Below are 23,960 nucleotides of genomic sequence, written 5' to 3'. Positions count from 1 at the left end.
CCCCTAACCTGTAACCAAGCTATTATACTCTCCTTCTAGAAGTGAGCCTCAAAAAACAGCCAGTGGTTTCACTGTAGACAATGGCCTATCTGTCCAGCAATGAGTCAGAACTGAGACCCTTGAAGGAATCATGTGATTTTGGTGCCAGTAATCTGGTTTTCACTCACTATCCTATGCTGCACCCTCCCCCCACCCACTGTGGCTTCTGCAAGGCTCTGCCATTGCAAGCAGGCTCTGTGGCACTGCAGAGCTGATCTGCAACAGGAAGTCTTGGGGATATTTCCTACCAAGAACCCCAGGCCTCTGGGCCTGGGCCACCTCTCACCCAGTTGGGAAGACTCCTGTGCACCAGCTTCTAAGTCTTTATTCTGCCACCAGGACAAACCTCTTGGAGGGCTCTTAGTTATCACTGTAAAATATAAACAGCAATAACAGTCCTCCCTGTGAGGCCAAATGGAATATTACTGAAGACATGTTTTAGAAAATTAAAAGCTCCTTCTTTTGGAAGCTGGCATGGAAGCGATGAAGGGACTTGATGTTAAAAGTCCCAGCTCATCGCTTTTTGGCCTTTAGCTAAGATCAAGTGTAGTAAAAGTCCCAGCTCAGCCTCAAATTCCTTATCAGAAAACCGGGTGAGACAATGGATCATCTTCCTAAAGGCTGGGTTCTCTGGGAAAAGCATCCTGTGTTCTGGAGCTGCAGGAGGAAGCAGGGACGAGAGGGCAAATTTCGTAGACGGTTTAGCAACCCTCCTCCTCTGCATTGGTGGGACTGACTGGGGCCTCTTCCAGCTCCAGAGGAAGCGAAGTGGCCAGCAGCCCTGAGCAGAGCTTGAGGCCGGAGAGCGATCAACTCCGCGGGGCAGTGGACTAGCGGTAGGTGGGGCCCACTCCGCCCCGCCCCGCCCTTTCGAGCCACGTGCGGTTGTTTCCGTGCAGGGAGATCATGTGATCCGCGTCAGCTGACCGGTCACGGTGCAACCAGGCGCTGGCATCCCTTGGAGCCCGCCCGTCCGTTCCGAGAGCGGAGGATCCTGCGGAGGGGTAAGGGTGCCTCCGCCCCTGATTTTGTTTCCCACCTGTCCGCCTCCGCTTTTGCCCTTGTCCCTAGTGCATCCCTACCCAGCAGGTCTGGCACCCTGGAAGCTGTTGCGAGGAGGGCCGTGGCCGGCCTCAACCCCGCGTTGCCCCCAGGCGGCCAGAAAGGGATGGCCCCGGGGAACAGGGGACGGGAAGTCACTCGTACCTCCGGGGTCGAGGGCTGGTCCTCGCCCTCAAGCCCAGACATGGAGGAGCTGCTCCAGAGCGTAGAGAGGGACCTGAACATTGATGCCCGGCAGCTGGCTCCAGCCTCGGGGGGCAACCACGTGGTGGCCCTAGTGCCCGCGCGCTGGCTGGCCAACCTTCGCGAACGCCGGCTGCCCCTGGGACCGTGCCCCCGGCCAGAGGGCCTGGGCGAAGCGGAAGTCAGGACTCTCCTGCAACGATCTGTGCAGAGGCTGCCCCCAGGATGGACGCGAATAGAGGTGCACGGGCTGCGGAAACGGAGACTGTCCTACCCGCTGGTCTGCGGCCTGGCCTTTGAGGAGGGGTCCTGCAGCCCTGAGACCCTCAATCGCTTTATGCAGGACGTGGCTGCCCAGAATTATCGCAACCAGTGGCGCCATGCTTATCATACTTATGGGCAACCCTATAGTCAGAGCCCTGCCCCCTCAGCTGTCCCTGCGCTGGACTCAGTAAGACAAGCTCTGCAGAGGGTCTATGGTTGTTCCTTCCTGCCAGTGGGTGAAAATACGCAATGCCCATCCTATGCCAGAGATGGCCCCTGTCCCCCCCGGGGCACTCTGGCCTGTCCCAGTCTTTTGAGAGCTGAGGCCTTGCTGGAGTCGCTGGAGATGCTCTATGTGGTGCACTCTTATGTGCCGTTCACACTGCATGATGTGGTTACCTTCAGCCCTGCTAAGCTGACCAACAGCCAAGCCAAAGTGCTCTTCATTCTGTTCCGTGTGCTGAGGGCCATGGATGCCTGTCACGGCCAGGGACTGGCCTGTGGGTCCCTATCTTTGCACCACATCGCTGTGGATGAGAAACTTTGCAGCGAGCTCCGGCTGGACCTGAGTGCTTATGAGAGGCTGGAGGAGGATGAGAACGAGGAGACACTTGCAGCAAGGGACAGAGCAGGCATTGATTGTGAAAAGGAAGGAGGAGGGGGACTTGGGTGTCCTGCCTGCCAGGAAGAACTTAGGGGCCTTGTGCTAGACTGGGTCCATGGCCGCATCAGCAACTTCCACTACCTCATGCAGCTGAATCGATTGGCAGGCCGGCGGCAGGGGGATCCTAACTACCACCCAGTGTTGCCCTGGGTGGTGGACTTCACCACACCCCATGGGTGCTTCCGAGACCTGCGTAAGTCCAAGTTCCGCCTCAACAAGGGGGATAAGCAGCTGGACTTCACATATGAGATGACACGGCAGGCATTTGTAGCAGGTGGTACAGGTGGTGGGGAGCCACCCCACGTTCCTCATCACATCTCAGATGTGCTCTCTGATATCACATACTATGTGTACAAGGCTCGACGCACACCCCGGTCAGTGCTTTGTGGACATGTGCGGGCTCAATGGGAACCTCATGAGTATCCTTCCAGCATGGAGCGTATGCAGAGTTGGACGCCTGACGAGTGTATCCCTGAATTTTACACTGATCCCTCTATCTTCTGCTCTATTCACCCTGACATGCCTGACCTGGATGTGCCGGCCTGGTGTGGCTCCAGCCAGGAGTTTGTGGCTGCCCACCGGGTGCTGTTAGAGAGCCGTGAGGTATCCCAGGACCTGCACCACTGGATCGACCTCACCTTCGGCTACAAACTCCAGGGCAAGGAAGCTGTAAAGGAGAAGAATGTGTGTCTGCACCTGGTGGATGCCCACACACACCTGACCAGCTATGGTGTGGTACAGCTCTTTGATCAGCCACACCCCCAGCGCCTGGCTGGGACTCCTGCCCTTGCCCCTGAGCCTCCACTCATCCCTAGGCTGTTGTTCCAGACCATCCAGGAGAGCACAGGCCGAGAGGACTTCCCAGGGCAGCTTACAAATGGGGTGGGCAGGTTGGTTTTGGAAGCTACTCCCTGTGAGGCTGGCTGGGCCAGAGACAGGCCTGTGGCAGGAGAAGATGACTTGGAGCAGGCCACAGAGGCTCTGGATTCCATCACCCTTGCTGGGAAAGCAGGTGACCAGCTAGGCCCCTCCTCCTCCTCCTCCTCTTCCTCCTCCAGTCAAGTCCCCCAAGGCCTCCTGTCTTTTTCAATGGCCTCAGGCTCTCGACCAGGCCGCAGGAACAAAGTTGCTGGGGTAGACCCTGGGGAAGGTGAGGAAGGGAAGATTCTTCTTCCAGAGGGCTTCAATCCTGTGCAGGCTCTGGAAGAGCTAGAGAAACTAGGCAACTTCCTGACCAAAGGCCTAGGGGGCTATTTGGAGGTGCCTGAGCAGCCCCAGGTTCGGCCACCTGTGCAGTTGCAGGACCTCTTCCATCGGGACATGCAGGCGCTGGGTGTCCTATTGGCTGAGATGGTATATGCCACCAGGGTCCGAACACTGCAGCCTGATGCGCCTTTGTGGATACGCTTTGAGGCTGTTCGGGGACTCTTCACACGCCATCCCAAGGAAGTCCCTGTGTCTCTGCAGCCAGTGCTAGACATGCTCCTGCAGCTGAGTGGACCTGAAGGCCCCGTGGTAGCGGGGAGGGGCAAGTTAAGCCCGCTGTTTGAATACAGACCTGTTTCCCAGGGGTTGCCTCCACCCTCCCCAGCTCAACTCCTCAGCCCCTTCAGTGCTGTAATTCCCTTCCCTCCATACTTCCCTGCGCTGCACAGGTTCATCCTCCTGTACCAGGAGAGGCATGTGGAAGATGAGGCTCAAGGGCGGGAGTTGGTCTTTGCTTTGTGGCAGCAACTGGGTGCAGTCCTGAGTGACATCACCCCCGAGGGCCTGGAGATCCTTCTGCCTTTCGTGCTGTCACTCATGTCTGAGGAGCACACGGCTGTGTATACAGCCTGGTACCTGTTTGAACCTGTTGCCAAGGCACTTGGCCCCAAAAATGCTAATAAATACCTACTGAAGCCTCTCATTGGTGCCTATGAGAGCCCCTGCCGGCTCCATGGTCGCTTCTACCTGTACACTGACTGCTTTGTGGCGCAGCTGATCGTGCGACTGGGCCTGCAGGCCTTCCTTGTCCACCTGCTGCCCCATGTCCTACAGGTGCTGGCTGGTGTGGAGGCCTCCCAGGAGGAAAGCAAGGGCCTGGCAGGGGCTGCCGAGGATGAAGAAAGTGGGCTCCCTGGGGCCAGGCCCAGCTCTTGTGCCTTTGGGGAGGAGATTCAGATGGATGGGGAGCCTGGCTCTTCAGGTCTGGGGCTCCCAGATTATACGTCTGGTGTCAGCTTCCATGACCAGGCAGAACTCTCCGAGACAGAGGACTTCCAAGCTGGGCTCTATGTGGCTGAGTCCCCACAACCCCAGGAGGCCGAGGCTGTGAGCCTGGGCCAGCTGAGTGACAAGAGCAGTGCCAGTGAGAACTCCCTGGGCGAGGAGCGGGCAGCAGATGAGGGGGGTGCCCCTATGGACAAGAGCAGCCTCAGGTCAGGTGACAGCAGCCAGGACTTGAAGCAAAGTGAAGGCGAAGAGGAGGAAGAAGAGGAAGAGGAAGGCTGTGTGGTGTTGGAAGTGGAGGAAGGGGAGCAAGATGAAGTCACTGGGGCATCTGAACTCACTCTCTCCAACACGGTGCTTTCCATGGATACGGCTGTGGCCAGTGCTGGTGGGGCAGTCGGGGAGGAAGAAGAGGAGCCGCTGACTGAGCAATCGGAGGGCCAAGAACAGAAGATCCTTCTTGGTGAGTACTTAGGCCTGAGGGAGGTGTAGGCCAAACAGTCTTGTTTTCACTTAACATTTGCTGAGCATCTACTCTGTGCCAAGCAGTGGGTCAAGTAGATCTACACCCAACATAGATAGGGGCCTGCCCTCCTGGAGCTCACATCTAGCAGAGGAGATGCCATGTGATAGACAATTTTCTTTCTTTTTTTTCTTTTTTTTTCTTTGTGACAGAGACAAAGAGAGGGACAGACAGACAGGAAGAGAGAGAGATGAGAAGCATCAATTCTTTGTTGAGGCACCTTGGTTATTCATTGATTGCTTTCTCATATGTGCCTTGACTGGGGTGGGGGTGGGGCTACAGCAGACCGAGTGACCCCATGCTCAATCCAACGACCTCGGGTTCTTGAACCTGGGTCCTCCACATTCAAGTCCAACGCGCTATCCACTGTGCCACCGCCTGGTCAGGCATGTTATAGACAATCTTATTTAACCACAGTTATAGTACTTTATAGTATATAGCTGGGTGCTACAAGGCTTAGATCTCGGTTTCAGAAGTTAGAGAAGACTTCCTGAAAGTAGGCCAGTTGATGTCCAATAAGTAGGAGGTAGCTAGGCAAAAATATCAGGGTCTGCACTGGGAAGAGCATATCATGCAGAGGGAACAGCATTGGCAAAGTTCAAAGGGCTGTCAAGGTTCCATCAAAGAATCAGTGAAAGGCCAGCATGGTTAGACTGGGAGAATGGAGATTAGAGAAGGGAGTGCAGGCTGGCGGGGTGGGGGGAGGGGTAACCAGGGTTCAGGCAGGGCTTTATTCAGAAGATTCACTGAAAAGGTAACCTGGTGGCCCTGGCCGGTTGGCTCAGCGGTAGAGCGTCGGCCTGGCGTGCAGGAGTCCCGGGTTCGATTCCCGGCCAGGGCACACAGGAGAGGCACCTATCTGCTTCTCCACCCCTCCCCTTCTCCTTCCTCTCTGTCTCTTTCTTCCCCTCCCGCAGCCGAGGCTCCATTGGAGCAAAAGATGGCCTGGGCGCTGGAGATGGCTCCTTGGCCTCTGCCCCGGGCGCTAGAGTGGCTCTGGTCTCGACAGAGCGACGCCCCGGATGGGCAGAGCATCGCCCCCTGGTGGGCGTGCTGGGTGGATCCCGGTCGGGTGCATGTGGGAGTCTGTCTGACTGCCTCCCCGTTTCCAGCTTCAAAAAAATACAAAAAAATACAAAAAAAAAAAAGGTAACCTGGAGTAGCCCCAAAGCCAGAGTCCCGCAGGCCACCTCTGCACTGCTGCAGGGATGGTGGTGGTGTGGGGCAACCTGGCTCAGGCTGGGCTCCTTGGCAGTTGTAGCCAGAGTTGGCTAGGTGGAGTGCCATGGGGTGGAGTTGGAGGAGTGATGAGCCTCAATTATCTGATGAACTCAGGGCCTGCTCCTGTCCTACAGATACAGCCTGCAAGATGGTCCGCTGGCTGTCCACCAAGCTTGGCCCAACAGTGGCCTCTCGCCACGTGGCCCGCAACCTGCTCCGCCTGCTGACATCATGTTACGTCGGTAAGGCCTGTGGTCAGTGCTGGATGTGAAACTTCTCCCAGGCCCTCTGCCCGTTTTCAGTCCCCTCTAGGGAACCTTTCCCACTCCCGTTACAGACCACCTCCCATCAGGTCATGGGTCCCAGTCTGTAAGCTCCTCCCTACCTTAGGTAGGGTATGGGGCAGATTCCAGGCTAAAGTGAGTGGGAATGAGTAATACAGACCCTGGAGGGCTGGCTGCTCTCCTGCCCTCTGCTAGCACTCAAGGCTTCTGGCCCTATTTTTTTTATTTTTTTTTTAATTTTTATTCATTCATTTTAGAGGAGGGGGGGGAGGAGCAGGAAGCATCAACTCCCATATGTGCCTTGACCAGGCAAGCCCAGGGTTTTGAACCGGTGACCTCAGTGTTCCAGATCAACACCTGATCCACTGCACCACCACAGGTCAGGCTTTTGGCCCTTTTTTGGCAGGGTCTACTCGGCAGCAGTTCACGGTGAACAGTGGTGAGAGTCCCCCGCTGAGTGCTGGCAACATCTACCAGAAGAGACCCGTCCTGGGTGATGTAGTTTCAGGGCCCGTGCTCAGCTGCCTTCTCCACATTGCCCATTTATATGGGGAGCCTGTCCTCACCTACCAGTATCTGCCCTACATCAGCTACCTGGTCAGTCCCTGATTTGGCAGGCTGGGGACTGGGGGTCTGAGGAGACTGAGGGCTGACCTTGGATCTCTGGGGGTTCTGGGAAGTCTGGGGGGCATCCTGGCCCTCATCAACTCTGTGGCCCTAGGTTGCCCCAAGTAACACCTCAAGCCCCAGTCGACTGAACAGCCGCAAGGAGGCTGGGCTGCTGGCAGCGGTGACATTGACCCAGAAGATCATCGTGTACCTCTCAGACACCACCCTCATGGACATCCTGCCCCGTATCAGCCACGAGGTCTTGCTGCCCGTGCTCAGCTTCCTTACTTCCCTTGTCACAGGGTAGGCTCCTGCCACATTCTGTGGGGGAAGCATCCCAGCTGAGGGGACTATAGGGATAGGTACTGGGAAGCTTGGGAGAGTCCAGTGACACTGGGCTGGGTGTTGAGACTTTTGATTCCGATCCCGGCTATGGGACCTTGAGCAAGCCACAGCCACACTTTTCTCTGACTCGGTTTCCTCATCTGGTTTTTTTTCTTTTTTTTTTTTTACAGAGAGAGAGAGAGGGATAGATAGGGACAGACAGACAGGAACAGAGAGAGATGAGAAGCATCAATCATTAGTTTTTCGTTGTGACACCTTAGTTGTTCATTGATTGCTCTCATATGTGCCTTGACCGTGGGCCTTCAGCAGACTGAGTTACCCCTTGCTGAAGCCAGCAACCTTGGGTCCAAGCTAGTGAGCTTTGCTCAAACCAGATGAGCCCACACTCAAGCTGGCGACCTCGGGGTCTCGAACCTGGGTCCTCCGCATCCCAGTCCGACGCTCTATCCACTGCGCCACCACCTGGTCAGGCTCCTCATCTGGTTTGGACCAATTGGTCTTGCAGCTCCTTTCACTTACAGCTTTTGATAGATTCTGGGGGAGTTCCACAGTGTTGGGGGCTGTAGCTTATGAGTTCTTTCCAGGTTCCCAAGTGGAGCCCAGGCCCGGACTGTCCTGTGTATGAAAACCATCAGCCTCATCGCCCTCATCTGCCTGCGCATCGGACAGGAGATGGTCCAGCAGCACCTGAGTGAGCCCGTGGCCACGTTCTTTCAAGTCTTCTCTCAGCTGCATGAACTTCAACACCAGGTGGGGTAGATCTCCCTGGCTGGGGTGGGCTGGATATGGGCCATGGACTCAGCTGACTATCTGGGCTTCCTTCCCCCAGGATCTGAAGCTGGATTCTGTGGGCCGCAGTGAGAGCCAGTTGCCAGAGGTGGCCTTCTCTGATGGGCAGCAGCGGCTGGTGGACCCCACCCTGCTGGATGAGCTGCAGAAGGTGTTCACCTTGGAGATGGCGTACACAATCTACGTGCCCTTCTCCTGCCTGTTGGGTACTGCCCCCTCCCCTTCCCTCACACAACCTCTGTGGCTATGTCTCTTCCCCTGGGAGGGTCCCATGCTCCCCTTGCCCTCAGAATCAGTAGTGGTATTTAAGCGTAGTTACCTGGATCAGAGCAAAGGAATTTGGCCTCAGGCTTTGAGTCCCAAGGTGACATAATAATAGGGACTGAATGTTAGCCAGCAAGGAGGCACAGTAGTGGCCTAGTGTCTTCCTGGGTAAGTTGGGGAGTCTGGCTGTCATGATGACATCTCTAGGAGCTTTCTGAAAGGAATGAGCAGCCCACCGTTTACATTGCTTACTATATGGTACAGACCAGACACAGTACTGAGTGCTGACAGGGGTTATCTCCCTAAATAGGATGAACAGCCCTGTGGTCAGGTCAGTTGTCATCACTCAACTAAAATCTAAGCTCTGGAAGGGAGAGCATGATCTGTCTTGTTCACTCTTCTAGTTCTGATGCCCAGCATGGTGGCCAGCACATGTAGAAGATGCTGATGTGTGCAGAGTGAATGAATGAGTCCACCTTTTCCCCGGGGAGCCAAGTGAAGCTCAGAAATTTTTTTTTTCTTTTAGATTTTTATTTATTTGTTTTTAGAGAGAGAGATAGAGAAAGAGAGGGAGAGAGAAGGGGGGAGGAGCAGGAAGCATCAACTCCCATATGTGTCTTGACCAGGAAAGCTTGGGGGTTTCGAACCAGCCACCTCAGTGTTCCAGGTCGATGCTTTATCCACTGCGCCACCACAGGTCAGGCGAGGCTCAGAAATGAAGAGTCACTTTCTCAAAGTTGCAGAAACTAGTACCTGCCCTGTCTTCCATGGTTACCAAGCCCTTGGGTGGGTGGTGGCAGCCACCTGTTACCTTCTTTAATCTCAGGACTGCTTCCATTTCCATCCAGGTGACATCATCCAGAAAATCATCCCTAACCATGAGCTGGTGGGGGAGCTGGCAGGGCTGTATTTGGAGAGCATCAGCCCTAGCAGTTCCAGTCCTGCCAGTGTGGAGCCCACTGTGCCCAGCACCAGCCTTGAGTCGGACCCCCAGGGTGGGAGCTGCCCCCAGGATGACAGCCACTCGGGGACCTTTGGGAGTGTCCTAGTTGGGAACCGCATCCAGATCCCTGACGACTCTCAGCTGGAGCACGCTGGCCCGCTGGGCCCTGTCTCTGGGGTGGGCAGTGGGGGCCTTGGCATCGAAAGCGAAGACAATGCGCTGAAGCGGGAGCTGCCACGGAGTGCGCATGGGCTGAGTGGGAACTGGCTGGCGTACTGGCAGTACGAGATTGGCGTGAGCCAGCAGGACGCTCACTTTCATTTCCATCAGATCCGCCTACAGAGCTTCCCGGGCCACTCGGGGGCTGTCAAGTGTGTGGCACCCCTGAGCAGTGAGGACTTCTTCCTAAGTGGGAGCAAGGACCGCACTGTGCGCCTCTGGCCACTCTACAACTCTGGGGATGGTACCAGTGAGACAGCTCCACGCCTCATCTATGGCCAGCACCGCAAGAGTGTCTTTTTTGTGGGTCAGCTTGAAGCCCCACAGTATGTGGTGAGCTGTGATGGGGCTGTGCACGTCTGGGACCCCTTCACAGGTGAGCGGGCCCAGATGAGGCATGTTCTGCTGCCACTCTGTTTCCCACTAGGCCTCTGGGGATGGGCCCAAGGCTGGGGTGGTTGGGGTTAATGGGGTGTAGTTTTGGGTGACCCAGGGAGGAGCAGTTAGGACTTAGAATCCATTTGCCTGACCAGGCCGTGGCACAGTGCATAGAGCGTCAGACTGGGATGTGGAGGACCCAGGTTTGAAACCCTGAGGTCACCGGCTTGAGCGCGGGCTCACCAGCTTGAATGTGGGGTCGCTGGCTTGAGCGTGGGATCATCAGCATGACCCCATGGTCACTGGCTTGAGCCCAAGGTTGCTGGCTTGAGCAAGGGATCACTCGCTCTGCTATAGCCCTCTGCCCCCCTCCCCCCGTCAAGTATATATGAGAAAGCAATTAATGAACAACTAAGGTGCAGCAATGAAGAATTGATGCTTCTCATCTCTCTCCCTTCCTGTCTGTCTCTATCTGTCCCTCTCTCTATCTCTCTCTGTCGCCAAAAAGAAAAAAAAAAAAGAATCCATTAGACCTTAGTTTGAATTGGTCCTGACCACTTAATTGCTGAGTCAGCTTGAGCAAGTAACTTCACTGCTGCAAGCATTAGTTTTTCTTTTTTAAAAATAACTTTTGGGCTTTTTTTTAAGTTTTAGTTCTTCTTTAAAGTTGATTTTAGAGAGAGAAAGAGAGAAACACTGATGTGTTGTTCCAATTTATGCATTCATTGTTTGATTCTTCTATGTGCCCTGACTGGGGATTGAACCTGCAACCTTGGCATATCGAGACAATGCTTTAACCAACTGAGCTAGGCATGGGCCAGTAAGCATCAGCTTTTCCATCTGTCAAGTGGGAACAGCTTAACACATGTTTGGCTTAAAATGTTGGTTTTAGTACACGTTTGATAAATGGTTGCACGATTATTTTTTGGCATCATCGTAGAGAGAAATAAAGTTAAAAGTTGGGTTGGAGTAGATGGGGAGGTAGCATTTGGTCAGGAAGTGCTGTGTGAAGAAAGGAGGTTGCTTTGGGGATGGGAGTCTGGCCTGGCAATGAAAGCAGGAAGGTAGGAGGGTCAAGAAACATCTAGCACTCTCTGAAATCCCCTGGAATATGGGAAGCAGGTGGAGGATAATAGGAATCAGGGCTCTGCCATCAGCTGCTGGGACCCCAGATCCACTGCACCTTTCCTTTGCAGGGAAGACCCTCCGCGTGGTGGAGCCGTCGGACAGCCGGGTCCCCTTGACCGCTGTGGCTGTCATGCCTGCTCCCCACACCAGTGTTACCATGGCCAGTTCTGACTCGACCCTGCGCTTTGTGGACTGCAGGAAGCCTGGCCTGCAGGTTAGGGGTGTTCAGTTCCCTGAGCCCTGGGTGTCTGGCAGCAGGGAGAGGTCCCGAAGAGAGAAGGCCAGGGTCTAGTTTCTCTTTGGAGACAGATTGCCAACAGCAGCAAACCCTGGGGGTGCGCTCTGGCCTGTGGTACAGGAAGCTCTCCCTGTGCCACCCCCCTGTACTGGGGGACAGAAGCTTGGGCCTTCCAGCTGTGTAGGCTGGGGAGGGGGGGTGAGCAAGCAGGACCAGGGGGAGCAGGTAGGAGTGGGCAGTGGTACCTCAGCTTGATTCCCTCTGCTTGCAGCATGAGTTCCGCCTGGGTGGTGGCCTGAACCCTGGCCTCGTCCGCTCCCTGGCTGTTAGTCCCAGTGGCCGCAGTGTTGTGGCTGGCTTCTCCTCGGGCTTCATGGTGCTGCTGGACACCCGTACGGGACTGGTTCTGCGTGGCTGGCCTGCCCATGAGGGGGACATCCTGCAGATCAAGGTGACAGACCAGGATCCCTTTCCCACCTCACTGCTCCAGATCCCCACCTCTGTTTAGGGCCCACCCAGGACGGGCTCAAGCTGATTTACCTGTTATCTGTCCAAGGGCAAGTGGAAGGGAGGGTCAGGAGCCGGCTTCACTACGGGGGTTTTGGCAGGAGGCAGGCCATGGGGGCAGCATCAGGGGGCCGAGCTAACCCTGCTGCTCCCTGGAGATGTTCTAATGAGTAACCCTTGTCCATATTTGTCTTGCTTGGAGGATCAGGGGTCAGGTCCCGTCCGTGACCCAATTCAGGTTAAATAAAGCTCAGCTGGGAAGCTGTTTACTGCCCCAAGACCACTGAACAGAGTCCATGCCCCATGTTGGGCTGCTCTGGTGGGGGCAGGGGCAGACTGGGCATGGGGATCCTGCTGCCAGCACCCCTCCCCATTCTCAATCACAGACCTCAGGGAGCTGCTCGGGAGGCACCGGAGGGGAGGCACAGGGCACTACTTGTGGGAGGGTTTTTCCTGGAAGCCGGGATTTCCTCCTGGTCCTGAGTGGAGGCCAGGCCAGGGAACGTGAACTGACATTGCTGGGGGCAGGCTGCCCAGGCTCCTTCCAGGCTCCCCGATGTCTCTCAATTCTGACTTAAAAAAATTTTTTTCCCCCATTGATTTGAGAGAGAGGGAGAAACATCAACTCATTGTTCCACTTAGTTGTTCTATTTTTATGTACTTTGCCTGGGGATTGAATCTGCGACCTCAGTGTGCTGGGATGACACCTTATCCACTGAGCCACCTGGCCAGGGCTAAATTCTGACTTTCCAATCCTGACTTTTCAGGAGGGCTCTGGGGTCAGCCTGGGTGTTAATCTTGGCTATGCCACTTACTAGTTCTGTGACATTGGTATGATTACTTAACTTTTCTGAGCCTTAGTTTTTCTCTATACAATGGGAACAATGACAGCATTGACCTCATGGAGTTGTTACAAATATTAAATGTGGTAATGCGGCATGTCCGCACAATGCCTGAACGTAGTAAGTGCTCAAACTATAATGATGACTGGGTTAATGATACTTGAATTCATTCATATTAACATTAACATAATGTGGGAGGATGGCAGCCTGTCAACTGCTCAGGACACCCCGTCTTCCTGGGAGATGGTGTGGGAGGATATGGGAAGACCCTGGGGCTTGGTGGGCACATGAGAGACCCAGGCCCTGCTAAGGCTCTTTTCTCCCTGAGCAGGCAGTGGAGGGCAGTGTCCTGGTCAGCTCCTCCTCTGACCATTCCTTAACCATCTGGAAGGAGCTGGAGCAGAAGCCCACACACCACTACAAGTCAGCGTCCGACCCTATCCACACCTTCGACCTGTACGGCAGCGAGGTTATCACTGGCACCGTGGCCAACAAGATCGGTGTCTGCTCCCTGCTTGAGCCACCCTCCCAGTCTACCACCAAGCTCAGCTCTGAGAACTTCCGTGGCACGCTCACCAGCCTGGCCTTGCTGCCCACCAAACGCCACCTCCTGCTGGGCTCAGACAATGGGGTCATCCGCCTCTTGGCATAGGCTGAGGTGGGAGCTGGCCAGGCCTGGGTATGTAGACATCCTCTGGTAGTCCAGCCTCTCACCCTTGTTTCTCTGGAAGCCCCCTTGCAAGCCACCACATGCAAGCCTCAGGCCTCATGCTCAGGTGACCCACATGGCCTGCCAGTTAGGGCAGAGTGGGAGTCCAGGCTCCTGAACTCCCGAGGCACCGGGGATGTCATTTCATTCATGGCTGGGGAGATGCTGCTTCTCGCCAGTAGGAAGCAAGAGGAGGAACTGGAAAAGCATCACCGTGCCCTCTACTCCCCAGCTTTGCTCTGTGGGTCCACACAGGGAAGCTCGGGAAGGGAAGGGAAACTGGCCCTGCCCCCCCCCCCAGTCTGTAGCCAAGACCTCCCTTGCTGGGTGCTCTCTGCTCCTGTCCCCAAGGACAGGGAAGCTGCCCCAGTCCAAGACCCCATGGTGCTTGTGCCTCTAAGGAGGGTTGGCCATGGCCCAGGAGTTAAGGGCCTTGGGCTGAAGTTTAAGTGTCCACCCAGCCAGGCCCTTCCCAGTGTGGGACCAGCAGGACAAGAAAGACGTCAGGACCAGGGAGGGGAAGATGGACTGGGCTAGCTGGTGCCTGCCAGGAGTGACCCTATGCCTTGCCTGCCTACCCTTAACCACAGTGTTTGTGCCTTGAGCTGAGGAGGTGGCTCCTGAGCCCAGAACCCCCGTGAGGGGGTGCGGTGGGGGTCCAAGACCCTGAGAGAAGGGGCAAGACGAATCTCATCTCTCTCAGGTCTCTCCCAGGGGACAGGGATACCGTGGAGTCCCTGGGTCACCACATTCTGGAGCAGAGATGAGGTCTGGGATGGGTCCCTGCTGCCTCCTTACTATTTGCAATAGATGTAAATACGACCAATAAATCCTTTGGAAGAGTCATGGAACTGAGTGAGACTTTTTTTTTTTTTTAAATATATAGTTTAAATTTTATTCATTTTACAGAGAAGAGAGAGGAGGGGGGAGGAGCAGAAAGCATCAGCTCTCATATGTGCCTTGACCAGGGTAGCCCAGGGTTTCGAACCGGCAATCTCAGTGTTTCTGGTCGAGGCTTTATCCGCTGTACCACCACAGGTCAGGTGAAAAAGATTTTTTTTTTTTGAGTGAGTATTTTCTTGATGGTGGTGTCAGGTGGAGAGAAGTTGAAATCCCACAGCTTGCAGGGCAGTGAGGAGAGGATGAGGAGTAGGGTGGGAGGTGGGGAGGCAACCTGATCATTGTTCTTCAGGCAGCATGGGGGTCAGGGCTTCTGGTTTGTGCAGCCCCATGCCAGCTTCCGGAACCCTCACCCTTGGGGAGGGTAAGGAGGCCTTTCTCCTAATGAGGTAGGATGCTGAGAGGCTGCCACCTTCAGCATCTCTTTCCAGTCTCTGTTTTCTGACCCAGGCTGAAGGCAGCCAACCGGGATCCTGGGCATGTAAGGGTTGGTATGGGTAGCCTATCCTGGGTTCCCTCCTGCAGTTCCCCTTCCTTTCCTTTGGGCTGGGAAGTCTGTTGTGGGGCGGGGGAGAGGAAAGGACATTGGAAGTCGGAACCTGGATGTAACTGAGCCCAGCTCTGTGACCTTGGGCAGGAACCTGACTAAAGCAGAGATAGCCCCCCACTAGGAGTTCTCTGGAAGGCCCCTGTCCTTGGATCTGCTCTCCAGATGAGGAGAGCCTCCTCCACTGTCTCCTGAACCTCCCTTCTCCAAGCTCAGGTGGGACCCAAATCTGTGTGGTTCTCAGGATTAGATAGATGCCCTGGTGGGAAAGGGGCTTCTGGCACAAAATCAATGTTTAACTGGATATGCGGGTCAATATTTACCAGAGGAGAAAGCAATCTGAACGGAGGTTGGCTGAGAGCAAAGGTCCCGGTGGGAGGGGAAGGCTTAGCTGGGCTGGCTGGAGCCGGGCAGAGCGTGCGGAGCGCCTGAGCGGGGCCGCAGGGATTGTGTGCAGCAGAGGCGCCCGCAGAGGTACGTGGGGAGGGAGAACTCAACCTGCTTCCCGGGCAGGGCAGGAGGTAGGAGCTGCCTGCCCACTTGGCGAGGGAGTCTAGGCTGAATTTATTCAGGAGGCCTGTTGTTTTACAGCCTTCTGGGGCTGATGAGGGGGCAAGGTGGGTGGGTTGGGGGAGGGCAGTCCAGAGGAAGTTTCTCTGGGACTTGAAAAACTTCTGGGTCTTTTCTTGCCAGGAAGATTCAAAATCCCAGGTTGGGGATTAGAACCCTGGCTAAGTGTCCTGTGTGTGACGGGGGTGAGGCCAGGACTGATAGAAAGAGCCTCCAGAAGGACTGGCCCTGTGGTGGGGGCGGAGTTTGTGAGACCTGCTCTGAGGCTAGACCTAAACCTGTCCATCCCCTCCTGCCTGCCTGGCTTCCCAGAAGCAGCCTGGGGCCGAGCGTTTCTCATAAGTCCAAAGGTGGCTCTGACCAGAGTCATTCATTGGGTTCTGCTGCTGGGTCAACATGGTGGCTCTTGGGGTCACTTCACCCCCACTGCTGAGACCTCCGGGCCTCGCCAGCCTGTCCACTCTCGTGGGCAAGACCAGACTAGCTGGGTGTGCCAGATGGATAGATCTAGGGTGGGAGCCCCAGTTCAGGGCAGGGTTCTCAGGAGAGGGGCCTGGGCTAGGTTGACAACAGCCATTACCGAGTGCCAGGCATTGTACTCAGGGTTCACAAAGACTGTCTTATTTTGGTCCTCACAATACCCATGGGAGGAGGTAGAGACTTGAGCCACAATTTTACAAGATAAGAAGCCCAGAGGGGTTTAGGGAGATGTACAAGGAAGGTCCTCTGGCAAGAGTCAGAGTCCGGATTCAAATCCAGGTCTGACACACAATGCTAGGCCTTGAAGAAGGAGGATATTTTTGTTTTGTTTTGATAATATTTTCCCCCTATGAGCCAAAAACATTCTCAGTGCATGGAATGTGAAAATGCCAGAAAACACAAAGGGGGAAACCATTCAGGGGCGAAATTCCACTCCTCAGAGCTGAGAGCCACTGCCAAGTGTTCGGGGTGTGTGTGCTGTAGCTGGAGTTGCCCCCTCAGGGGTGATGGCTCAGGACTTTGCCAGCCAGTGACTACGTGGGTAGGACTTCATAGTGGGTGTGGGGGCTTGGCATCAGGTAGCCAGTCAGATAACAGGTGACAGTGTGTGGGGGGCCATTTGGGAACCAAGGCTTCCTGTCGCACACAGGAACATGGCGCTGCTCCGGGGGCTCCTGGTGCTCAGCTTGTCCTGCCTGCAAGGCCCCTGCTCGGTGGTGAGGCCTGGGCAGTAGTCTGGGTCTGGGTGGGAGGGGAGGCGGGTGTGGGAGAGGCCAGAGGTCTGAGGGGGAAGATGTGAAGGGCTGCGTGTAGGGAAGGTTTGGCTCTGAGGGGGTTTCCCTTCCTCTCCTCATCCTTTTTTCAACAGTTCTCTCCAGCGAATGCCATCGCGTCTTTGGACCAGCAGGTACTGGGAAGCGAGGGGACTTGACAGGAAGAAGGCCCGGAGGGGTCTCGCCTGTGGTGTGTACAGGGTAGGGAACCTCTGGGAAGGGTCCCTTTCATCTGCTTCTTCCTTTCTTCAGATAATGATTGGACCAAGCCAGGAGAAGCTGTCCCCACTTAGCTTCCTCAAGTTGGGCAACCAGGTACAACCAGGTGGGGCTGGGAAAGAGTGGGTGGGGCCTGAGGGAGGGGGCCAATCGGCACGGGGTAGTGAAACTGGGGGCGTGGCCTTGAGGCTGAGGCCTGAAGGTAGAGGGTGAGAGGGACCAGAGGCAGGGATCCAGTCCCAAGAATGTATCAGAACTGAGACAAAGTCCTGCTGCCCCCAGACACAGAGGCTATAAAGATCTTGACTCCTGGACCCCACTGACCCCTGATATATCCCTGCAGGAGCCTGGTGGCCGGACTGCCCTGAAGAAGGCCACAGAAGACTGCAAAGAGGCCCCAACCCCAGAGCAGACCCAGAGGCTGGCCAAGGCCATGGTGGCCTTCACCACAGACCTATTCTCCCTGGTGGCCCAAAGGTCCACCAGCCCCAACCTCATCCTGTCACCTCTGAGTGTGGCCCTGGCACTGTCTCACCTGGCACTAGGTACTGTGGCAGCACCTGTCTAGACCAGCAGAGCCAGGTGGCCAGGAGGAGCTCATTACTTCAGAGCTACTCCTCCTCTGGGGTCACCTGGACATTTGGTAAAAATGCAGATTCCTGGGTTCACCTCACATGTCTGTGAATCAGATTCCCAGGGATCGGGCCTAGGGATCTGCTTCTGGTGACTTTTCTGCAAATGTTTGATAGCTACAATGTCTCCACTGGACTGGGGGGTCTCATTGTGGGAAACTGAAGTCCAGAAAGGGATGACAGTTTTCATGAGGCACGGTCACCCAGACTGTCAGCAGCAGAGATGAAAGGAGAGCCTGGGAGTCCTGTCACTCAGACCAGTTCAGTGAACACGAGGAGAGTGCGTGGTCCCAGGGGCATGCTCACCGTGGGTCCTCAAGAGGGGCTGGGTGGGCAGCGGTGGTGGGAAAGAACCCCACCCTGAGCCACAGCCGATGCGGTCCCCTCCAGGTGCTCAGAACCAAACGCTGCAGAGGCTGCAGCAGGTGCTGCACGCAGACTCAGAGCCCTGCCTTCCCCACCTGCTGAGCCGCCTCTGCCAGGACCTGGGCCCTGGGGCATTCCGAATGGCTGCCCGAATGTACCTGCGGAAAGGTAGGTGCCGGTCATAGGGAGCTCCCTAGGTAGTGCCCTGGGGTGGACAGGGTGAGGGAGGCGAGCTTGGCCTCGGGTAGCCAGTTGGATCATCGGAGGCCGTGGAGCTTGAGTCCCAGGAACAGCCTGTGGCCCCTTCTGTGTAGGATTTCCCATCAAAGAGGACTTCCTGAAACAATCAGAACACCTCTTTGGTGCAAAGGCCATGAACCTGATGGGAAGGAAGGGGGATGACTTGGAGAACATCAACAAATGGGTGAAGGAGGCCACGGAGGGGAAGATTGAGAATTTCCTCTCGGAGCTGTCGGACGACACAGTGCTGCTCCTCCTCAATGCCATCCATTTCCAGGGTATGCTCCTCTTCTCAGCACCCCCCCCCACCCCACAGCTTCTACCTCTGTCCTGTAGGCTGAGCTGGCTATGCAGCCTTTGTTCTGAGGGCCCCTCTTCCTCCTCAGGGCTGAGCTAGGAAACAGGGAGCTCTCTGGATTGTGGCTTGGGGAGGGTAGGAGACAGTTCACGGAATGGCAGGGAGAGAGCTCAGGAACTGGACTGGGCTTTTGTGGAGAGAGTACCCTAGAAGGAAACTGAGTCTGAAAAGACCAGAGGGGAGGTTTCTCAGAGGACGGTAGGGCATGGGGAAAACACATGCCCAGATTTTAAAAATGCTACAGAAATGAGACCTCATATCGACTGGGTGTCAACTGGCCCCCTCTGGGGTCTCAGCCCCCACCTTTCGTCCCTTGAATGGGCTCTGGGTGGGATGGGGAAGAGGCTGGTGGTAGGGAACCCACCCTGGTCTCAATCTATATGGCCCCTGCCCTCTGCTGGATGCAGGTTTCTGGAAGAACAAGTTCGACCCCAGCCTCACCCAGAGAGAAACTTTCCACCTGGATGAGCATTTCACGGTACCGGTGGACATGATGCAAGCCCACACGTACCCTCTGCGCTGGTTCTTGCTGGAGCAGCCTGAGATACAGGTCACCTTGATTGCCCAGGCCAGGCCTGGGTGCTGGGAGGTGGGGAAGAGAGTAGGCAGGTTATGAAGCAGGCACGGGTGGGAGGTGTGCCCCCCACCTTTCTTGTCGTTATGTCTCTGGGGCGCATGGCTCTGAAATGTCTCACTGTGCACCCACCCATGGGGACTGAGGCTCCAGGCTCTTCGAGGTTCACATATTCAACAAAACGATGTTGGGCACTTGCTGTTCTCCATGCTGAGGATTCAGTGGAACACAAGGGGAGCACATATCCCTGTGCTCAGGTGGGAAGACACACACTATATAAGCACACAAAAATCAACAGGATCATTTCAGTTTGTGATAAGTGCTGTGAAGAAAAAAATTTTAACAGGTGATCTATTAGTGACAGTGGAAGGTATTTCAGATAGAGTGGTCAGGAGCATTTTTTGAGGAGGCAGCACTGGGTTGAGACCAAGCTGACCTCTGGTTATGGAGGTGTATTACAAGGTTTATTACATGGGTTGTGGGGCACCCCAGCAGCCATGGAGACACTCAGCGCCTCAGCACCCCGAAGCCTGGGAGATGCGACCTGAGCTCTCACACAGTGCTCCTTACAAGAGGGGATCTGACTGGGATGTATCTGTCAGCATCCTGGTATACCATTCTGATTGGATAGACTGCTATGCCAAGCTATCTCAGGTGTGGACTCCCTTGCTTCAAGCCTAAATATCGTCCTGTGGCTAAGGCACTGATCCCTGGGCCAGAAGAACTGGTGCCTGGGGCTGAGATGGCAGTGTTGGGTAGTTTCACAGGCCAGTATGACACAGACCACATCTGCTTCTGCAGGCGTCTGGAGGGGGGCTGTGGACGAGGCAGGCCCTCGGCAGCATCCTGGCTTCTCTCCAGTTCGCCCTGAAAGGACGGTCTGGTTTACCACCCCACCAGTTTTCTTCCTGATGCTCCTTCCCTCCAGGCTATGTCCTGCACACTCTTCCTTCACCTTTGTGTCCCCAACTCGTTCTCTCTGACCTTCCTGTTCTCAGGCACTCTGCAGGTGGGCGAAGGCAGCCAGATGCTGGTACTTCTCCCCTGGTAGGGGTCCTACCTTCTGGGCCTGCTAAGAGCTCAGGAGTCTAAGCTGTAAGAGACCATCAAGTCCAGTGGTTTTCATATTTCTTTCTTTTCTTTCTTTTTTTGGGGGGGATAGAAATAGAGAGAGACAGAGAGAGGGACAGATAGGGGACAGACAGACAGGAAGGGATAGAGATGAGAAGCATCAATTCTTCCTTGCAGCACCTTAGTTGTTCATTGATTGCTCTCTGATATGTGTCTTGATGGGAGGAGGCTATAGCCGAGCAAGTGACCCTTTGGACCATGACGTCATGTCTATAATCCCACACTCAAGCCAGTGACCCTGTGCTCAAGTTGGTGAGCCCGCACTCAAGACGTCAACCTAGGGGTTTTGATCCTGGGTCCTCTGTGTCCCAATCCGATGCTCTATCCACTGCTCTACCACCTGGTCAGGCATTTTTTTTTTTTTTTTTTTTTTTTAGAAATTTCAGTATATACACTTTAATTTTAATCAGTGCCACAGATTTTCCCGCTTTGTGTTCTTTTTTTTTTATTAATTTATTTATTTTAGAGAGGAGAGAGAGAGAGAGAAGAGAGAGACAGGGGGGAGGAGCTGGAAGCATCAACTCCCATATGTGCCTTGACCAGGCAAGCCCAGGGTTTCGAACCGGCGACCTCAGCATCTCCAGGTCAACGCTTTATCCACTGCGCCACCACAGGTCAGGCCCGGTCAGGCATTTTTCATATTTCTTTAGCTGTAGAAACCCCATTCACATAAAATCTTACCCCAAGTCACATTAAATATATAGGGCTAGACAAAGTCACTGTTGAAGGTGAGAGGGGTGGAGAGAGTACCACCCTCTGCAGCAGCCGCTCTGCAGAGCCTAGGGAATTTTGAAAACCAACAACCCAAGCCCATTGTATACACAGAGAAACTGAGAGGGAACATGGGATTTTTCACCCCAAGGCACAGTGCTAACAGGTAGTAACAGATGAAGAGAGAGAAAAACACCAGGTACTGAGCACAGCCTATGTGCGGACATTCTTCTAGCAGCTTTCAAAGTTATCTCTTTTGGTCACATGTCAACCTGCAGTGTGGGCAGGTAGTGTTACTCCACTTCACAGGTGAGGAATTGGAGACTAAGGAAGGCTGAGATCATACCTAAGAAGGATGGACTGGACCCGTACCAGTCCACTGGTCTCAGAAGCACATGCTAGTCCAGACCTCACCTAGGTCTGGCTGCTTTCTGGTCCTCATATTGTCTCCTTCCTTTGTCGATAGGTGGCTCATTTCCCTTTTAAGAACAACATGAGCTTCGTGGTCATTGTGCCCACCTACTTTGGGTGGAATGTGTCCCACGTGCTGGCCAACCTGAGCTGGGATGTCCTGCATCAGCCCTTGTTGCGGGAGAGGCCCACCAAGGTCCGGCTGCCTAAGCTGCATCTGAAATATCAGCTGGACCTGGTGGCCATCCTCAGCCAGCTGGGTAAGGAGGCTGGGCAGGGTGGGTGAAGAGGAAGCCCCCAGTGGGCAGCGGGTCTGAGACAAAGCTAGCCTCATGTCGTGGACTTTTCTGAGACTCAAAGAGGTGAGAGGATTTGATGTAAGCCCCTTGGTCCCCTGTCCTGGGGTGTACTTGGTGGCCCAGGGAATGCCGATCTGCTCTGCCTAAGGCAGCAAGCACTGCAAAGAATCTTGGGTGGAGAGCCAGGGGTGGTTCATAAGCGTTGCCAGCTCTCCTGAAAGGGGCATCGTGCTAGGCACTCTGTGTACAAAGAGCTCAGTCTAATGGAGTGGGCAGATGAGGAACCAGTACTTACAGTTCAGCCTAAGTGATAAGACAGACGGCTTCACCTCTGTTCAACCTGGGAGAACATTGAAAAAGCACCTGCCTGGACTTCGGAGCATGGGATCAGGAAGGTTTCCTGGAGGACGTAGCCTTGAATGTGATACTTGAAGGTTAAAACGGAGTTAGCCAGGGATCTGTGGGTTCCCTGACCAGGATCCCGGACACTCTCCCAGGCAGGTCTAGGCAGCCTGTGGGGTGGAAGGCTGCTCTGACCAGCCATCTCTTGCCCTGGGCAGGCCTACAGGAGCTATTTCAGGACCCAGACCTGCGTGGGATCTCCGACCAGGGCTTGGTGGTATCCAGTGTACAGCATCAGTCCACGATGGATCTCAGTGAGGCTGGTGTGGAGGCGGCTGCGGCAACCAGCTCTGCCATGTCCCGCATGTCCCTGTCCTTCTTCAGCGTGAACCGCCCGTTCCTCTTCTTCATCCTCGAGGACACCACGAGCCTGCCCCTCTTTGTGGGCAGTGTGAGGAACCCCAACCCTGGTGCGCAGCGGGAGCACAAGGAGCAGCAGGACTCCCCTGACGACAGGGACTCCTTTCAGAACCAGAAAGGCTTCCCCTGCAGAGACAAGCCCTTCTGCCCTGACTTGAAACTGGAGCCCCCCTCAGAGGAGGATTACCCCCAGCCTAGCAGCCCCAAGTGAGGGGCTGTGGGCTCCAACATCCTGAGTCCCTGCCTGGACCAGCCTCTCAATTCATGTGACTCTTTCCAAACCACTTTCTGGGATTAGGGTGGGGGGAATCCGGGTATGCAGCTTGGGGGAGGAGAGAAGCTGTTCTCTCTGTCTCCTCTTGGGGAGTTTGGGGTGAGTGGGCAGAGAGGAGGGGCAGCTGTGGACCCAGTTTTATCAGGAAGGTAGGTGAGTTATGCCTTAAGTTGCTGGGGTACCTCACGTTTGTTTACTAGAAGGGGGGGATAGGAAGGATTGGATGTCCTGGCTGGGGAGAGGGGAGGTAGGCCCTGGGCGTGGCTCAGGGGCAGAGCAGTGCCTGCGGTTAAACACTGTGGGTCAGCTTTGTCCTGCTCAGTGGGTGGAGGTCGAGCATCCCACCACTGCTGCTGCCATCACCTGCTCAAGGCCCCCCAGTCTCCACCCCCTCCCCATACCCTGTCACCTCAGTGCCCTGCTGGTCCTTAGCGGTCGGCACTGCCAGGACTCTTTTTCCTTCCTCGGTCCTTTCCCTCCTCTACCTGGGGTCTCAGGGGCTGAGGGGGGTGGCATTAGCTCCTTACCGCTCTTTTGTAAAGTTTTTGTAGTGATTTTTATGCTACCTGAATAAAGAATGAATGGGCTGCTTTGAAGTCACTGTTCTGGGCTTGGGTGGGAGCAGGGAGGCTGGAGGAAGGCGGGGAGGAGGCCACAGAGCAGACTGGACTCTGAGAGGCTGGGCCCTGAGACACAGCAGCCCTCTCTGTGCCACGTTTGGTCTCTGGCCACTCGCCAGCCCTTCTCCACCATGCAGCAGTCCCCTCTGACCTCTCTAGTCCTCTCCAGGGCCACCTCCATGCCAACCTGGCTCTGCTCTCAGCCTGTTCCTCTCTACAGGCCCCAGGCAGCTGGCAACAAGGGCTGCTCAGAATAGCACCAGCCTCCTGGTTTGGGAGAAGAACTGGCAATTAGGGAGCTGGAGAAGTTTCTAATTACATGCTGGCCCCTCTGCCAGGAGCTGGCGCCCGCCAGCCGGGGAGCCGGCTCCAGCTGGAGGCTGTCAGCGCCTGAGGATTTGGGGGAAGTGGTTGGGGACACTTTGGCACGGGGCTAGGGAAGCATGGGTGTCCATGTGGGTGGGCCCTTGTTTGTGAATGCAGAGTGTCCATGCGGCAGCAGTAACTTCCAGCCCTGATGGGCAGTGATTAAAAGTTAGGGATGGAATCCTGCTTCTCACAGACAACAGTGTGGGAGGATAGGTAATAAATGAACAAGCGAAATGTATGGAATGTCAGAGAGTGATGAGAGCTATAATAAAAAATAAAGCAGGGAGCCTGACCTGTGGTGG

At 55.2% G+C, this 23,960-nt stretch overlaps 2 protein-coding genes and 1 long non-coding RNA gene across 3 annotated transcripts; 2 read left to right on the top strand and 1 right to left on the bottom strand.

Moving 5' to 3' along the window:
• The first annotated feature begins 980 nt into the window (after positions 1-980).
• Positions 981-14,268, top strand: WDR81 (WD repeat domain 81). Its single transcript, XM_066363486.1, has 10 exons — positions 981-4,886; positions 6,302-6,409; positions 6,858-7,048; positions 7,173-7,363; positions 7,990-8,155; positions 8,235-8,400; positions 9,307-9,996; positions 11,195-11,340; positions 11,636-11,815; positions 13,045-14,268. Exons 1-10 carry the CDS (start codon positions 1,208-1,210, stop codon positions 13,363-13,365), a joined length of 5,838 nt encoding a protein of 1,945 aa, XP_066219583.1. The 5' UTR covers positions 981-1,207; the 3' UTR covers positions 13,366-14,268.
• Positions 9,694-12,118, bottom strand: LOC136391713 (uncharacterized). Its single transcript, XR_010748884.1, has 3 exons — positions 11,905-12,118; positions 11,610-11,783; positions 9,694-9,806 (listed from the first exon to the last, which is right to left on the bottom strand). It is a non-coding gene; the product is annotated as an uncharacterized lncRNA (long non-coding RNA).
• A 930-nt stretch (positions 14,269-15,198) lies between the features above and the next one.
• On the top strand, positions 15,199-23,265 carry SERPINF2 (serpin family F member 2). Its single transcript, XM_066363485.1, has 10 exons — positions 15,199-15,343; positions 16,569-16,635; positions 16,788-16,826; positions 16,945-17,007; positions 17,255-17,456; positions 17,934-18,077; positions 18,224-18,427; positions 18,915-19,057; positions 21,390-21,594; positions 22,194-23,265. The coding sequence occupies exons 2-10, from the start codon at positions 16,573-16,575 to the stop codon at positions 22,604-22,606; spliced, it is 1,476 nt and encodes a 491-aa protein (XP_066219582.1). The 5' UTR covers positions 15,199-15,343; positions 16,569-16,572; the 3' UTR covers positions 22,607-23,265.
• The last annotated feature ends 695 nt before the right edge of the window (positions 23,266-23,960 follow it).

Source organism: Saccopteryx leptura, chromosome 2 (genome assembly GCF_036850995.1).
Source record: "Saccopteryx leptura isolate mSacLep1 chromosome 2, mSacLep1_pri_phased_curated, whole genome shotgun sequence".
Classification (NCBI taxonomy): Eukaryota; Metazoa; Chordata; class Mammalia; order Chiroptera; family Emballonuridae; genus Saccopteryx; species Saccopteryx leptura.
This window is presented reverse-complemented; position numbering and strand designations above follow the sequence as displayed.

Excerpts from the sequence above, each read along its gene's own strand:
- SERPINF2 (XM_066363485.1), top strand. The coding sequence starts at position 16,573 with ATGGCGCTGCTCCGGGGGCTCCTGGTGCTCAGCTTGTCCTGCCTGCAA. Across the intron at positions 18,078-18,223 it reads CCGAATGTACCTGCGGAAAG|GATTTCCCATCAAAGAGGAC; the intron begins GTAGGTGCCGGT and ends CCTTCTGTGTAG. Across the intron at positions 18,428-18,914 it reads CAATGCCATCCATTTCCAGG|GTTTCTGGAAGAACAAGTTC; the intron begins GTATGCTCCTCT and ends TGCTGGATGCAG.
- WDR81 (XM_066363486.1), top strand. The coding sequence starts at position 1,208 with ATGGCCCCGGGGAACAGGGGACGGGAAGTCACTCGTACCTCCGGGGTC. Across the intron at positions 6,410-6,857 it reads GCTGACATCATGTTACGTCG|GGTCTACTCGGCAGCAGTTC; the intron begins GTAAGGCCTGTG and ends CTTTTTTGGCAG. Across the intron at positions 7,049-7,172 it reads TGCCCTACATCAGCTACCTG|GTTGCCCCAAGTAACACCTC; the intron begins GTCAGTCCCTGA and ends CTGTGGCCCTAG.